Raw genomic sequence first — 16,893 nt, forward strand, 5'->3', positions numbered from 1 at the left:
CAGTGCAAACGTACCCAACAGGAACTGCTTCATTCATCACATCAGCTGTGTCTGGGGAGGAACCTGACAGCTCGTTAACAGTGCACAGCAGCTCTGTGCCACGCTGCATGACTAGTCATGTGTGCTAATTTTTACAGAATCTGCTGTTTCATCCGCATGAAACAAAAAAAGCCCATAAATCCAGATGTTAGATGTAAAAACAGAATTGGACCTGACCCAAAACCTGGGACCAAAGCACTGCCAGACTTTGTGTTAATTTAAAATCTATATTCACACTTTGTGGTTTGAGTCACTTTTGATTCAGAATATTCAGTCTTGTGTTGGAATCAAGGAGCATGATGGCTCTGTCTCAGGCTTAGGCAGAGGAAGGGCGCTTTGTCCAATAGTTCTCCCATCTAGCTATACAATTGTTTCAGTAAAAAATGTCACAAAAAACCCTTGCTTTTCCTCTATTTCAGGTACTTTTCACAGCACCTCTCACCCTTCACTCACAACTTCCCCAGGAGGTAGGGGAATCCCTCTGATCCCAGAGGGACCCAAGGCACACAGAAGATAACTGACTTGCTCAAGGTGACACGGAAAGCTTCGGGCAAAACATAAACTTAAAGCCTGGCCTCCCAAGTGCTAGGCTAGCACCCTAAATACTGAACTGTGCTTCCTATTCCAGCATCGTCTCCTCCTGCTCCAAGTTCTCTCAGTTGTATTCATGACATTTGTTGCTTTACTGTGGTCATTCCCAGCCAGTGCCTTCATTGTCACTCCACCCCAAACTTTCAGAAATCATGTGAGTCTAAATCAGCTAACATCACAAACTTGGCTTAAAACCTGGAACTTTTTTAAGACAACCAGTTTGGGGTTCTCTTTATTTACCATCAGCCTTGGGAATCGTCCCCATTCATGTTTTCAAATGTTGTTTCTGTAGCAAGTCTAAGCTTGCTCATCATGAAATAATAACTGAGCTTGTCATGTCATCACATCCCTCCCCGAGCTGGCCCTTTATGAAAAACTCAAACCATTGTCAGAGCTGGCAATGCTGCTATTGACAGTCTGGAAGTCATCTGACTTGTGCAATGGGAAAGAGAAGGTGAGCACATAAAACAATAGGAACGTCAGGTAGGATTATAATTCTTAGCAACAAGGCTCTGCAGTTGCTTTAAAGTAGAAGCGGAGCAGGAATCATGTACAGACAGGTCTGACAACAGCACAGCGCAGGTGGATTTGAACCCTCAGGGCCTTGCTTAGGTGGAGGTGGAGAGGACAAGTGTAGCGGGCGTGGGTGGATTGCTGAGGGTCTCTAGTCTTGGGTTCACAGGCAAACAAGAATGCTTTGTGCCCCTGGGGGCTGGCGGGGCATGGTGAGCTCCTGCAGACAGCGGCAGCACTGGCGGTGGCGGTGGCAAGCGGGGACCTCTCTCAGGTGCTGTCGGCGGCACGGGGGGTGGCGAGCACCCACCAGCGGTTGGCGACCGCTCGCAGACGCCGCCGGAAGCGTTGGCCAGTGGCGATGGCGGACCATCTGCAGATGCTGCTGGCAGTGTCGGCGGTGCCTTTTCTCAGGGGGTTGCACTGCCACGCTCAGGGGGTGCATGTGCATCCGCATGCACCCCCTACGTGTTGCCAATGCAAGTGAATACTGTCAGGTACTCAGGTTGCAGCTGTATTGGTCCAGAGGCAAAAGGAGTCAGGACTTGTGGTAGAGGTGATATTTTTTATTAGACCAACTGGATTTTTGCAGCAACAACAACAACAGAATCGGGGGGGAGGAATGAACTGTTCCAAACAGGAGATTTTACCACATTTTCAACTTTCCTATGAAACATGAACTTTCATTTTTACCCAGGAGAACTTTTACAATCTTTCCTCCTATGCCTAGAGAAGGGTGTTTGCACCCAAAACCCTGCAAAGAAAGACACCCCCCCATCTAGTTACTCTAATAAAAAAGATCACCTCCACCACGAGTTCTGATTGCTTTCACGAGCGAACAGTTGCACTCCTTCTCCGCAAAGGACGCCACCAGCTGGGGCCATCAGCAGCTGGCTGGAGGCTGGTTGGGGCCGGCGATGCGGTGCTCAGAGCAGCAGGAGGAGCTCTTTAGCTACTCTCCTCCAAGAGAGGCAACTTTCCCCGGGAGCATGCATTTCGCAGCAGAGGGCTTCTGTCAATAAACCCTCTTTTGTCTCTCCCGTCCTCGTCCGAGCCATGGGAGGGGCTGGCTGGCTTGCAGGAAGGATGTCGCGCCGCAGGAGCATCGGGACCGCCGGGGGCCGGGCCGCGATGGGCTGGACCCCGAGCGGTTCCCCCCTCCCCCGCCGGGGGGCGCTGCCGCCGCCGCGGGGCTGGGCGCCGGCTGCGGGGCGGGCAGTGTCCGCCCGGGACCTGCGAGGGCAAGCCCAGCTTTAGCTCGAGGCAGTCGGGCTGCTGGTCCCTGGTGCTGCAAGCACGGCAGCTCCCGATGTCCTCTGTCGGATGGGGGATCTCTGAGGCTGCAAGGTAGGCGAGTCCCGATCCCCCTGGGACCTTAGGTGGGCGTTCAGCGGGGTGAGGAGTGCTTGGGGGTGATGCTAGCTTTGCACCGTTAGAGAAACTCGGAGGGGACTAGATGCCTTCCTTTGTCAGGCTCAGAAAGCAGGCAGCCCCAACTATCTTCTCTTGTAAGACAGAGGCGTCGTATATTCCTGTGGGTTGGGGTTACCTATGCAGTGGTCCCTGCGCCCAGCCACGGCCTCATGGGGTGCATCACTTTACTCCCAGCTAAATGCTCCACAAAACTATGCCCCACAAGTGGCTGCTGATTTTTTTGGTTGCAGCCCTGAAATTTTGGGCAACCAAATCTTACCTCTCCTCTTCCTTCATAACCAGCAAGACCACGAAAATCAGCAGCAGCTTTTGAATATGTGGCTGGAGATGGAAGGTGTGGCTTTGCACAACGGTTTCCTTGTGGAAATCCACCTTCAGGGCTGCACTGTCTTTGGAGGGGTTAATAGCAGCAGAGTTTCTTGGGTACGTTTGAAAATCTTGACCAGTGTTATTTGCGCTGAAATGCCAGCCACCACCACCGCTCAGATCAAGGCGAGATGGATCCTTTCCATTAGAGCTCAGGCTTCAGACCCCACTTTGTTTTCTTAATTGGTTCTTTTGTACTGTAATATATTTGTGAGTATTGAACATCTTAAGCGAGTGCTAAGGAGAGAGTGGGTGTGGAGGTGGATTTATGCTTTATCTCAGTGTGTGGGAGATTCAAAACTCGTTCTGTCTTTTCTGTTTCTGGATAACACTGTTTTTCTGACTAACAGTTAGTAGAGCTTATGAATCATCATCTGCATAACTTTATATGGGAGATGCTATTCTAAGCATCTTGCTGGAAACATCTAATCGACGAACAGTTGTACATGCAACATACGTTTCCCCTCTCCAGGGCTTGCTCAGAATCGGATCAAAAGTTTCTTTCTGTGCTCAGTTTCCCACAGGGAGGATTGGGTGAGACAAGCTGTCAGGGTCTTTCCATGAGCGGACAAGTGGATTTGAAATTGGTAATTAGCAGTTTTAGGACATGTCTCATTCCCTTGGAGACATGGTTGCTAATACCCGACATGCCCCTCAGCTTGGTGGAGACTGATGAGCTGTTGTGACTTTTGCCTTTGGAAATATCTAAGCCAGAGAGAAAGTGGTCTCTGGCAGAAATGATTTTAGTAGCATCTGTCAAGAGGGATTAACTCCCCCTGTACATAAGATGTCTTTCCCCCTGTTTCTTTGTCCTCTCTCTATCAACTGGCCCACTGGGGAAAGTATTAGTTAAAATGGTTGGAAAGCTTATTCTGCTGATTGTGCTGGACAAGTAGAAATCAAGGGAGTGGGAGTTTGGAAGGAAGAATAGGTTTGGGATTTCAGGGCAAGGACCATGAGCTGTTGAGGGGCCAGAGGTTGAAGCTGAGGAGCGCTGGCTGCGTGGGCTGGACAAGCTTGCAGCACTGTTGCCTGCACTGGGCCTGCTCTTTTATTCCTAAAAGCTGTCATTCTATCACATTTCACCAACTCTTAAGCCGTACCTCAGCTGTCATCCTCCCCCTCATACTAATTTTTGAAGGTTGAACTGAGAACTATTCTCTGGGTTTTGCAGAAATAATGATCAGGCACCCACAGACTTTACGACAGGAGCTCATCTGTTCAAGTTACCTTTGTGCGTTTCAGATGAAAGCCCTGCCCTTTTGATCAGAATTGCAAGGACAACTGGGCATGGCCCAGGTGCCAGGGCTCAAACTGTACCCAGAATTGTGAAGCCTTGACAATCCTGAGCTTGGTAATAAACTTGGGACTGTTTTTAGCTGTTGCCTGGCTTCTGAGCCTTAGGGTGCCCTGAGATCATGTTTTTCAAGCTTTTCCTCACGCAAGAAACACAGAGAATGCTATTCTGGAGCCATTTTAGATGAAAATATTCATATTCAGAGACGGGCATGATTGAAAAGACCCCGCTCCTGTAAGTTGACACAAGGTGGACTCATACATGCAGGTAGATTGCCACATGCTGATCTAATGGCCAAATCGTAAATGTATGTCTTTTCCCCTGACCTCTTCCCAAGAGCCTTGCTTTGATCATAAAACAATCTGGCACTCCTGTAAGTTGATATAAGGTGGACTCATAGATGCAGGTAGATTTCCACATGCTGATTTAATGGTAGAGTCGGGGCCAATGTTTAAATCTGGATCCAAACATCATGAAATATGGGGGTCTTTAGATCCAGGACTTAGTTCAAGCCCATCTCTCTATCCCATTTAGATGGAAAAATAGTTTGGGTTATGACTTCACGCACTGAAATGCTTTCAGTGGACTTGAATGCTCACAAAAATGCTGGATTGACAACTCTGGGGACTGGAGTCCTCCATAAATCCAGTTAAGATGCCACGTTTCAAGGACAGCATGTGGACAAGCTTGTCTATGCAGCCTGATGTTTTGCTTACCTTGGCCACTTCCCATAATGATAACTCCATGTCCAGGCAGTCCCAGACCACTGCCTTGCCTGCAGAGACTGGTAAAACTTGTCTCTTAATTTTGATGTGGTACCCTGTCTGCTTATAGAAACAAAGCATGAACTCCTTTTACAGGAGTCACCACATGGCTGTTAGATACTAAATTTGGCTTAATGCCTGACTGGGGTGGATTTGAACTTCTGACCCAGGGATGAAAGATGATGTACATTATCAAACCTCTGAGTCATTCCATCTCCCAGTGACTTAAATTAATCTTGCTTCTCATCATATCTCTTTATTAAATGTGGCTAGCATCAGCTTGTATTTCTTTCACCAAAAAATAATTGAGTTTTCCATTGAGTTGGCCCATCTGATAAGTAGCTGCATGAAAGGAACATAGTCTCACCAGCTATGGTCATACTGAGTTTACCTTGAACTTCTGGACACTTCTTGCTTAACCACAGCTCTTCAAATACAAATTTGGGCATAAATGGGTGCATTAGGTTACTCCGCATTAAAGACCATCTTAAAGTTCAAATTAGAACATGAAAAAGGAGAGTCAGTAAATATTACTGAAGCAAAAATACCCTACCGGGCAAACAAACACTTATGGGAAGCTGCTAATTGATGTCTCTGTATTATTCCCCTTGCGCTGGACTCTGAAGGGATGCATTGCTATATATTTTATATTATGGGACTTAGTCTCCAGCTGAGATCACAGCCGTATGTTCTAGGCATTGTCCACACACATAGTAAGAGGCAACCTCCACTCTAAAGAGATTACAGTTACATTTTTTAAAAATAATCTCTATTTTCGAGATGAGGAGCTGAAGCAGACAGACCAAATCAGATCTACTCTTCCAAGTTTTGTTCTCATAATTTTATTAGCCAAGGCTCTGAAAAAAATCCCACCAGCTAGCTGACATACCAATGCTGGCAAAACCCCTGGTGCAGAGGCATCTGCACTAAGAGAAGAGGACTTCTGTCAGTTTGCCCAGGTTATTCAGAAAGGTGGTGAAGCTATGTGGGCAGAAAACCCCCTACATATCTTCACTAGAGGTGGCTCTGCGGACATAGCTGTAAAGACAGAGGTTTCTGACAAGTCCAAAGCAAAGTGTCCAGTGTCACACAGTGTCTAAAGCAGAGCCAGGGACTGCAGATCAGTTCAGTGCCTTTGTCATCCTGAATCCCTGCTCCTCTCTGATTAGCTTTCAACCTATCACCCTATTGCAGGAGGACAATTCACGTGCCAGTAGGAAGTGCTGAATAGATACTCTTTCCTTAGTAGCTCAGTGGTTAGGACTCTCAGGATGTGCTCAGTGTGCTGGCTTTTGTAGATCCCATTCTCCTTTAAAGGAGTCTGGGTTCCTAACTTGGGGTCTATAGATCCAACTGAGTGATGAGGTGCTTGAAGGCTGCAGTGCCTTAGTGCTTCCCCGATCCCTGCAGGTAAGGAATATACAGCAGGAGCAAGCAGAACCTGAACAAAGCCAAATGTCTGATGTTGGTATTGGTCCCTGGTATAGTGGAGAAGGTAGCATGGAAGGAGAAGCCAGCTTTGAGCTGAAACACACCCCATTTTCTCAAGTTTATTGAGGGGTGTTATTCCTACCTCATGACCCATCACTGAGGAATTCTACTTGGCAGATATGCAGGTCATCATTTTTTTTTACGTTTAATTACACAGGAGAAACCCCCCCCCCCCCAATGATTCTGAAAGAGACCTTTGAAGGCAGCTTTAAAAATCCAGGAAGAGAGTCACAGTGGAAGCTACACAACCGTGTAGTTAGAAGAGTCTGGTCTGCAAAATGTAATGTCTGAAAGGGTCCTTCAAGAACAGCAGTGATCCTTTAAGATGACTTCAAATCAGTTGAGGGAATGTAGGTTAAGCCACCTGTTTTTATTCTAAGTTTCAGCAACTGCATAGTTTTGTCACTGCCCTTTTTTGATCATTTCACTGGTAACATCACATTTTTCAGAGGCAAACGTTTTGCATTCAACAGCTGGAAAGAGTTGCTTAAAGCCACCGAACTCCAACTCACCTGCAAAGAGTGTCCTGTGCCCCACAGTGCCACAGCCATGGAAACGTTTCCATGTTAGGAAATGGGGCTTCAGAACCTATTTCTGGCCATAATGGCTTTGAAGATTACATTGTTCATACTTTCAAATCAACTAATATAGTGTTGACTCCCTGAGGATGTTGAAACCATAGCCCTGCACAGCTTGAACTTCCCTGTTGATCCCAGTGTGTGGTTAACTCTGAACTCTAATAACGACACAGATCTTAACTCTGCTATTTATATCATTGCTGATTATTTCAGTAGCAATATCTGGCTCATTTGCTTACCCCATAATTTCAGGATGCTGGCTGCCCTAATATGCCTTCCCCAGCTCTACAGTGCCATAGCACCTCCTGGGTTGCAGTGATGTACTGTTGGTGGAAAAAACTACAACTTCAGGAGAGCATAAAGATAACATTTAATATCAAATAAATACCGTGTCTTATTTAAATGAAACTGCTGCAGAATTTCCAGAATGCTGCAGGGTCTCTGAACATTACTGCATATCAGAGGTTGAACCTGTGGAGGGCATGGGGTCTTGTGAATGGTTCACTTGCATCCAGAATACGTGCATAAATCTTAGTCTGCGTAATTTTTAGAGATTGGCCCCTTTTATTTCAGAGAGCAAGAGGGCCACACTGCCTGCTCTGTTCGCAGCTATATTTTATCATTCAGCTGTGTCAGGATACGTGCTGTCTCTCTGGCCTATTATCTGCATTCACTTTTTAGAGGAGACTACATAGACACGAACCATTTTAACTGATCTGGAAGTGATGACATCATACATTTATGTCGTTTCCCCTAACATTTTTCAAAGAGCTTTGCTCTGATCATAAAATAATCTGGCACTTTTCCAAGAGGGAGGAAGTTGGGAATGAAATCTAAAGACAAGATTTATGCAAGTCCCTGGAGCTAACTGCTGGGATCCACAATTCTAGGCTTCATTTAGCCTTTCTGTGAACATCAGGATTTCTTTTAAGCTATAAAGATATTTATAAGGCTACAGGAAAGTTCACATACCCACAGCCGCAGCTATATTTGTTCCTGCGTTTCTTTCCTCAGACACGTGCGTAGTTTCCATTTGTCATGGTAGGAATTCCATTTATGAGGGCAGAGTTTGGCCCCTAGTAAACAAGTTAAGAAAACACGGTGGTGTCAAAGCTACAGAGTGGTCCAAGCTTGACAACTGTCCCACCTGGGAGACTTTCCCTTCTGGAAATCAGGACAGTGTCCCTATTGACCCCCATCCGTTTCCTTTACTCCATGATATAGGCCCTGTCACTTTTTCCTTTTGAACTGTTTGATACCTAGGCCTCCATCTGTAGAATGGCTGCTGCTTCTTTCCGCTATGGAGTGACCATCCTTGGGGCTGTCCTGCTGGTGACAGGAACACTTTGTTTTGCCTGGTGGAGCGATGGAGAGGTGGAACCCACATCTAGTAATGACCCTCAGGTTGTGCCTCATGGAGAAGCCGAAGTGGTCCCCAGCTCCAGCTCCTCTAATGCGTTGCTCAGGTCCGTCAGCTTCTTCTGCTGTGGCATCGGCGGGATCCTCCTCCTCTTTGGGCTCCTGTGGTCTGTGAAAGCAAATGCTAGGGTGGTGTCTCAGCGCTATCAATACCACTTTCCTAGAGACCTTCACTACTTCACGGTGGAGCCTCTTGAAAAATGGACGAGCAGGTCAGTGCCATGTCTGCTACTGGGTCATTTAATGGGTTGAACCTGACCGGGAATAAATTGTGATTGGGAATTAGAGCAAGGTTTCAAGCCAGCGGAGCAACGAGGTTCAGAGAGGGCCTTCCAATAGAAGAGTGGTGGCAAAAACCCTAACTACGTTTTAAAAAAAGAAGCATACCGGGTCCTGGAAAAGCTTGTATGCTGTCATTGCCTATGAAAATAAGGTCCTCAGTTTGATAAGCTGGGAGGTTCCTTCCAGCCTTGTGTTCTTTAAATTATTCTCATTGAGGACCTCTCCATCAAACACATTTGTTTTTAGTTATAGTTGTCATTGTGGCTGTGCATAGCCTAAAAATAGATAATGCAGATTTAAATGATCATAGACATAGCTTTTATGTGGATTTAATACTGTCCAGGCCTTGAACAAACACAGCCTTCCTTGTCAGGGAGACAGGGTTAGTGAAGTGTGGCCCCACTTGTGGCCAGTGCTCATGACTGTTCTCATTTCATCTTGCCATATTTGCTGGGGGGTTTTAAGCTCCAGCTCCTAAAATTGGAAGATTTGTATGATTAATGTGAATTTCTAGCCCTTGTGATCAAAGAGAAAAGGTGGAAAACCTGATTCAAGCGAGCCTGAAGTTGCAAACCCCCCGCATAAAGCAGTATCCAGCTGTGGACTGGAACATCCCATCTTGGGTCCGATGCAGGCTGGTGTTTTGACCTGACTGCTGCCACCACAACTGCTTCTTCCTGCTCTCTGGCTGTGGCACAGGTGCAGCTCCTCACTGCCTAGCCCTAGTCCCAGTGTGACAATATGCATGCCATCAACATGCTGTCAAAGCCTCCTGGCCAGATCTAGTGACTCTGTGGGCCGTATGTTGCCAACCCATCCTATAAAGATGCAATCCTCTTTCTTTAAGCCAAGGTCTTGGCTTTTTTGGACCGTTGTGAGGTTTGAATGGAGGGGGTGTGGGTTGGGATATTTCCACTAACGTGTGCCACCATGAGATAACTACCTAAGGATGCTGCCTCTCTCTCCCGGTCCCAATCCTTCCCTGTGGCTGCTGTAAGTGTTTGATCATTTTAGAACATACAAGTATTGCATCAAACACAGAATATGTTAATCATGAGCAAAACATTTCTACTTGAAGGATAGTTTACCACCGGAATAGATTAATGAAGGAGGTTCTATCACTGGAGGTTTTCAAGACCTGGTAGATAAATATTGGTCAGGGAGGGCTGAAATATTGTTGATCCTGCCAAATCCTCTCCAGGTCTCTTCCAGCCCTATTTTCTGTGATTTTGAGATAGCCACTGCTGTCATGGAGGCTCCTGTTTGGATGTGGTCCCCATTGCCCAGTCTGCAGCAGACTTCCTCTCTGTGCTCATTGCATCAAGCCCCTGTGGTTCCTTGTAGTGTTTGCTCACTTCGCAGTTTGGCTCTTTCCATATGCATATTTGCTGGAGCAGCATCGTTTGTGGTTGTTTTTAGCCCAAGGGAATAATCATCAGACTAAGTCTCTCTGACAGATTTCAGCAAGCAGAACACCATGGTGTGACTGGTGGGATTGCTGGGAGAGGGGGGAGCTCCTTTCCATTGAAACTGTCTGGCAGGGCAATCCATCCTTCTTATTTGGCCTGTGTTTTACCAAGATGATGGGAACAGCTCTGCAAAATACTGGGAAGTGTCAGGCAGGTCGGCACGGATGTGCCATAGAACAACAATCCTCTCCATTAGGGCTGGGAAAATGAATTAGTGTCACTCAGCCTCATCCCTCTGCATTGGATGGAAATCTTATTTTAGGAACTTTGCTGCGCATTAGCTTGCGGTGAGGCTACTCCATCTACGCCCTGTGGAAATCTCTGCCATTTGCCCAATTGCTTATTTGGGGGCTTTTTTTCCCCTGTTGCTCAGATTAAACTCTCCATGGAGCTGGACACGTTGTATTTGTTGTAACAGAGACTGATTTCCTGACACATGCCACCACCTGAATACCCATGTTCTTTCAGTAGATCAGGAATTGGCAACACTTTAACTCAGGGGTGTTGAACATACGGATCACAGGCCAGATCCAGCCCATGAAGCCACATGATCTGCCCTGTGGGTCTTTGCATGTGGCACCTTGACTGACCCCCTGCGCTGCCTCTGCAGTGTCGGGTCCAGCCTGCGTGCCATGGGCAGCGCACCCCCCCGCATGCCATGTGCACAGCCAGGCCCAGGGCTTTGCTGCATGTGGTGCATGGGCTGGGTCCAATGCTGTGGGTGCTGAGCAGGGGGTCAGTCCTGGTCTGGCTTGCAGACTGGCCCAGTGATCCTTATCCAGCCTGTGGGGCTAGCTGAGTTTGACACACCTGGTTTAACCAAAGCTTCCAGCCATGGGGCTGTGCTCGACTACACCCAGGCCTCAGACACTAGCCTTGTGCCAGGGGTGGGGAAGGATGCTGTGAAATGTCTGTCTTTGACAGAAGACTTAACTCCCTCATCAGGCTCCTGCTTCCCCTACTCTTTAAGTCAGACTCTAGTTTTCTTCTCCCTGGAGTATGCACTCCTCAAAGCTCCCTGTTTGTACAATTGACTCCACCTGAAATACAAGCAGAGGGTAATAAATATGAATACTGATTTTGAATGGTGGCAGCAGCTGCAACTATAACTCACAGTGCAGAAACTGCGTGTTATGCCCCTGCCTAAAACTAAAGAGAAAAATCAACACAAACCAAATGCTAAGTGATACAGAAATACAGCTGGACTAAGGATCTGACCCAATGCCTGTGAAGGCTATGGAAGGACTCGCACTAACCCTCTAAACATGGTCGTCTACACCCATAGCCAGGCATGAAGCATCCTACAAAGCCTCAGAGACTTGTTCCTAGTTCTGACTCAAAGCCATTTTTCTCATCTGTGCTCATGCTTGATCTCCCTTCTTGAGAAGTTTTAGGTGCATTTTTTGAAAACAAAAGTAACTGCCAAGAGGGAAAGTGCTGTCTTGCTGTACCATGAAAAGGTTTTCTTCATTAAAGCAGGCTGTAGGAATCAAAGGCCTAAAAGGAACAGAGGCACTTACCGCAAATGTCTCTCTCGGGAACACAAAGTCCAGCTTCCAGTTGCTCCAGTTGCTTTTTGGCAAGCATTTGAAAGTCTGAAGGCCAGATTCTCAGCTGGCTTGAATCAGTTCAGTTCAGGAGAGCTGCATTGATCCACACCAGCTTGAACCTGCTGAAGTGCAAACAGTTACCTCTGCTAGGCTCAGGCTCACTCCAGATTAGTCTTCCTTCTGCTCTTCCCTAAAATCCCAGAGGTTATCTACCCAGCACCACATACACCCAGGTCAGGAAAGAGAGCAGAACTGCTTAGAAAGAGCTCGCTGAACACCAGCTGTGCTGGCACTCGCATGTGAAAACTTCAGATGAGCTGTGCAAAGACCAGCTATTCTATTGTGTAGACAACTTCAGTATTATGTTTTTCCCTGCTCTAATTCAGAACAACCCCTTTGCCCCCAAATTTGTAAGATCTCTGCAAAAGGCAATGGGTCTAAGCCTGCCAGCAGGTTGCTTCAAAGCTGCAGACCCCGGGGGCCTCAGGATCCTTATAAATACTTTGTCTTTATGATGAATCCCACCTGTAATAGAAGCAAAGTGTACTAAATACGGGTAAAATTAAAGAGAAAAATCATCACCAATCAAATGCTATATCTGTGAGAAGGGCCATTAAGCTATCATCAGAAACCCAGCAGCTATGGGGTTGGACCATGATGGGGAATCATGCAGTTGAGCTGTTCGGAAACCTGCCTGGCCTCCACTTGGTTAAAATCAGACGATCTCCACAAAACCTCTTGCTTTTGCTGCACCTGCACAGTCTGAAGGGGTAAGATGTTCTGTCTGAATTGTTTTGAACAGCTCTATTTTTGCCTCACCCAAAATTAAACCAGCTGAGAGCCAGACAGCCTTGTCCTCTTGGGTATTGAAATTAAAAGCTCCAGGCCATTAGCCATGTGCTGTGCACAGCAACAAAAAATCAGGCTGTTTCTACGAATCCCAGGAACAATGTGGAGTGTTATATGAAAGTGCATGACTATAAGAAGTAGGTACCTTATGTTTGGATTCCTTTTGCTGGGCATTGGCCAGATACAGAATGCTTGAATGCCGTCTACTGGCACTATACCCACTATTATTTATATACAGGACTTTCCATTTTAGAGAGTTCACCAGTAATGCACGGCTATCCTCAAGAGGCTCAATCCTTTTAGGTCAGGACTGACACACAGTAGGTGATGTACATAGCTACTGCAAACTCCTCAATCCCTGCAGTGAACTCCATCTTCACAATAGTCACTTCTCAACTGTTTTCAAACTGGACGGGGTCACTATGCCTCAAACCTATAGCAATTGGGCCCTCACTACGATCACAAACGCCCTTGTGGACAAGTTCAAACCATGTCCCACATCGCTGACTTGTGTCCTTTTGCTACCTGTGGCCTTCAAGCTCTTCCCACTGGTGATGAAATTGCCTAAGATGATGGAAACAATATGCAGAAACTGCATATGCTAAATAAAATAAAAAATAGTCTCTTGACATATGCCCTCCCATGACAGTCCATTCCCAGGCCTTGCCTCCCTGTTATTGCATACAGAAGTCTGCATGGTCTGAGTGTCCAAGGCCCTATGAATCGGGCCCCCCTGATTTGTAAGGAGCCCCTTGGGGTTTCTTTTGTGTGTCTGCCAACTGCAAAGCAGTGTCACAAGGTCCTATTGCTGCCATACAACCATCACATCTCAGTCCATGTCCTTTTATAGGCTCATCCTGAGAGGTTTGTGGTTGTGGTCTGACTTGTTTCCCCCTCATTTATAACCATCTTCCCTTCAGGAAAGGGGAAATGAGAAGGTGAAGAGCTGTGTGAATGTTTTACCTGTACACAAGCTGTGTTTACTCAGCAAAAGGAGATTGAAAGTAACAGCAGTGCGAGACCAGTAGCACAAATATTGTATTTTTCCCAGGTCCTCCCCACTGACGGTTGGTTAAGGATTAACCTGGGCAAACGAACAATAACATTCAGAATAATGTGGCTGTTATGCATGTGCAGCATGGGAGCACCCCGGGGATCTGAGGCCACAAACTAAAGGCACCGGAAAGCCCCAGCTCTACTGCAGTGACCAACATACCCTGACTGCTCTTAGGGCCTTTGCTCCTCTACCCTCCAGCCTTCTATTTTCTCTCCCTTCGTTTGCTGTGCTTACCTGTTGCCCCTTGTTATAGGCTGCTTTGGAAGCCTGTCAGGCAGGTACCTTGCCCGGCAGCCTGAGGCTTGGCTTTTGGTATAATTTAGACCCAAAGAACCAGAAATTGAGCTCAGCCCAGCAGAACATGGGCATCATAGGCCTTCAGGCCTCCCAGCTGTGGCTACTGAGCTGGGATTTGAGGCAATGATATTGCCCTTAAGAATTAGCTAGAATAGCACATTTCATGAGTTAGGAAGACATTTATGGGAGATGCAAATGGGGCACTGAAGGCAGGCACAATCAGTGTAGGATGGCACCATAAGAAACAAAGGCGAATAAGGGGAGAGGGGGATTTGAAAAGGAAGTGGAGGAAGTGTGGTTCATTTGTAGGTATCCTGGTCTCTTAAACACAAACCCGTATGATTTAAGGCAGATCAACAGCAGCTTGCACATTGCTCTGACCTGATCATGCAGCCCTCTTCCCCACTCGGGCATTCAGTCTCTCACTTTTCAGGTACATGCGCTACCACAAGGTACCTTGCGGCATCGCACCAGAGTATTGTGTACATTAGCCACTTAAGCCAGGGCTCCTCAAAACCTCTTTTAGGACATGGGTAATCCTTTAAGACATCAGCACTCTCTTGAATTGCCTCCCCTCCTGTCTGCAGTGACCTGCATGGGAAAGCAGTATGAATGAGTGTATCTGCCCTTTCATGTGGTTTCTGGAACCTGGAAGGAAGGAAAATGCCACCAGTGCCGGGGGCCAAAGTGTCAGCAGTGCTCAGTGGAAGCTGTTAGGCGCTGAGTGCTTTTTGGAGATGTGGCCATATGCCCAGCACGACCACCACCACCACCACCACCATGTGCTTTGCACACTTGACTGGAGGAAGCAGCGTCTGGCAGAAGAGTGACTATTGTTGTGCAGTGGGTCGTGGTGGGTTTCTCCTCCCCTGCGCCCTTCCACATTTAAGCAGAGTACCATGACAAAAACCCGACCTCTCTGCTTGGAAGCCAGGTGTTTTGGAACCTCTGCAGGTTAATGCTTGTGTTTCATTATAAACTCTCTTCGACAAGCTAACACCTCTTGGGTCTCCCCTGATGCAGTTTTGCTTTGCTTTTCCTTTCAGCACCTGGGACGCCAATGCTATCCCCACCTATGAAGAAGCCCTGAGCTGCCGGCCGGCTGCGGGCACCCTTGATTACATACAGCCTCCTGGCAGGAAGGAGGAGAATATGCCGCCAGTTCACCAAGACGTTGATGAGGATGAGATGTGGCAAGGGAGCTGGAGACGCAGCTCCTCAGACAGCGAGCTGCTCAGGAGCTTACCTGTGCGGCTGGAGATGGAGTCGCAGGATGACCCAAGGGCTACCCCACCGCCCAGCTATGAAAACATCAGCATACGTGGTGTATGATCTGCAGAGTGTGCCAGGTGCTTGGGACTCTGTAGATTTCTACCTAGTCTGTTTGCTTTAGAGCCTGCCCTTCCCATCTGTAATATATTGGTGATGAACTGAACAGGGAGAAGTAAATCCACTGTTACAATCCAAATCTCTTTTCAGGGAATAAATCCAGATTAATCAGAGTAGGGTGACTGATCTCAAGGCTGCTGATTTCTGAATTCTGTAGATAATCCATATATTTTAAAGCCTTCAGATTTTTAATGAAACTGCTGATGTTTGCACGTGTTACATTTTACAGGCAGTAGGGCAGAGAACGGTTATTTATTTGGACTGCACAGTATGTCCATTGAAATACATGGGGAACCAGAGAGGTACAGCTAAGGTTTGCATTTCTGTACATATATAAGTGATTTAAGTTTTAAAACCTGTTTTCAGAAGTGATATAGGCACTGAGAAGGTTATGTTCTGTTGCCTTTCAGTGACACTGCTGGTATTTTCAAGTGATTTTAAGAGCCCTTAGGAACTTGATTTTCAAAAAGGATATCCCAAAATTGACACTTGGTGATTTTTAAAATCTTGGCCTTAGCTCCTAGGTACCTGAGAATCTGTCTACAATGTAGTTGGAGCAGCGATTGCACAATTGCAGTGTTATATAGACATACGCAACCTGTCTTTAAACTGGCTAGTTTGGGTACCAGTAGCAGGCATCCTGGATCTCCATATAAACTAATTTACCCTGCTTCATAGGCTGGTTTGGAAGCTCTATGCTAAACTGCTACTGCCATTTGAGCCAGTTAGTCTAAAGCTGCCTTGGATATGCCTAAACCACACCAGACTCACCGCAATGACAGACCCTGCGTTACTTGTGACAATGAGTCTTTCACTTTTCACCCCTTGAGGTACTTCTGGAAAGTTTTTATTCTAGGTCCATGGGTATCAACATAAAAACAGAGGCTCTCAAGCTATAGTCACTACTGGCATCTTGCCATCAGCTGGAGGGCTCAGCGAAGCCAGACTTTATGAGCTGTATTGAAAGCAAAAACACGCTGACTTCTGCTGATTGTTTCCCTTCATGGAAAATCAGACTTTGTAAAGGTATCCCAAGCAACACAAAGCATATGGCCAAGGGGTATCGGGGAACCCTGGATACTAATGAGCTGATAGCACTGCTCCACAATTGGAGTAGTTTGTATTCAGCTTGTTTTTCCATTAAATCTGTTGCTTTGCTGCTGTCTCTTGGGAAGCCTGCATGCTGTAGCCCATCAGTCTTGCCATAAAGGGTTGGATGTTGCATGCTTGTTGGCTGCATGAGCCCAGGAGACAGATTTCATAGATTTCATAGACATTAGGGCTGGAAGGGACCTCGGGAGATCATCGAGTCCAGCCCCCCGCCCAAAGGGCAGGAAGTCAGCCGGGGTCATAGGATCCCACCAAGATAAGCATCCAATTTACTCTCGAAGGTGTTCAATGTAGGTGCTTGAACCACCTCCGCTGGCAGACTGCTCCAGACCTTGGGGGCTCGGACAGTAAAGAAATTCTTCCTTATGTCCAGCCTGAAACGGTCTTGCAGGAGTTTG

At 46.9% G+C, this 16,893-nt stretch overlaps 1 protein-coding gene across 1 annotated transcript; it reads left to right on the forward strand.

Annotated features, from left to right (window-relative positions):
• Positions 1-2,142: 2,142 nt before the first annotated feature.
• On the forward strand, positions 2,143-16,548 carry TMEM61 (transmembrane protein 61). Its single transcript, XM_019531487.1, has 3 exons — positions 2,143-2,490; positions 8,337-8,704; positions 15,043-16,548. The coding sequence occupies exons 2-3, from the start codon at positions 8,352-8,354 to the stop codon at positions 15,326-15,328; spliced, it is 639 nt and encodes a 212-aa protein (XP_019387032.1). The 5' UTR covers positions 2,143-2,490; positions 8,337-8,351; the 3' UTR covers positions 15,329-16,548.
• Positions 16,549-16,893: the final 345 nt, after the last annotated feature.

The sequence above is a fragment of the Crocodylus porosus genome, unplaced genomic scaffold (assembly GCF_001723895.1).
Source record: "Crocodylus porosus isolate Cpor-Errol unplaced genomic scaffold, CroPor_comp1, whole genome shotgun sequence".
Lineage (NCBI taxonomy): Eukaryota > Metazoa > Chordata > Crocodylia > Crocodylidae > Crocodylus > Crocodylus porosus.

Coding starts and splice junctions, on each gene's coding strand:
- TMEM61 (XM_019531487.1), top strand. CDS start 8,352: ATGGCTGCTGCTTCTTTCCGCTATGGAGTGACCATCCTTGGGGCTGTC. Junction 8,705..15,042: donor CTTGAAAAATGGACGAGCAG/GTCAGTGCCATG, acceptor TTTTCCTTTCAG/CACCTGGGACGCCAATGCTA.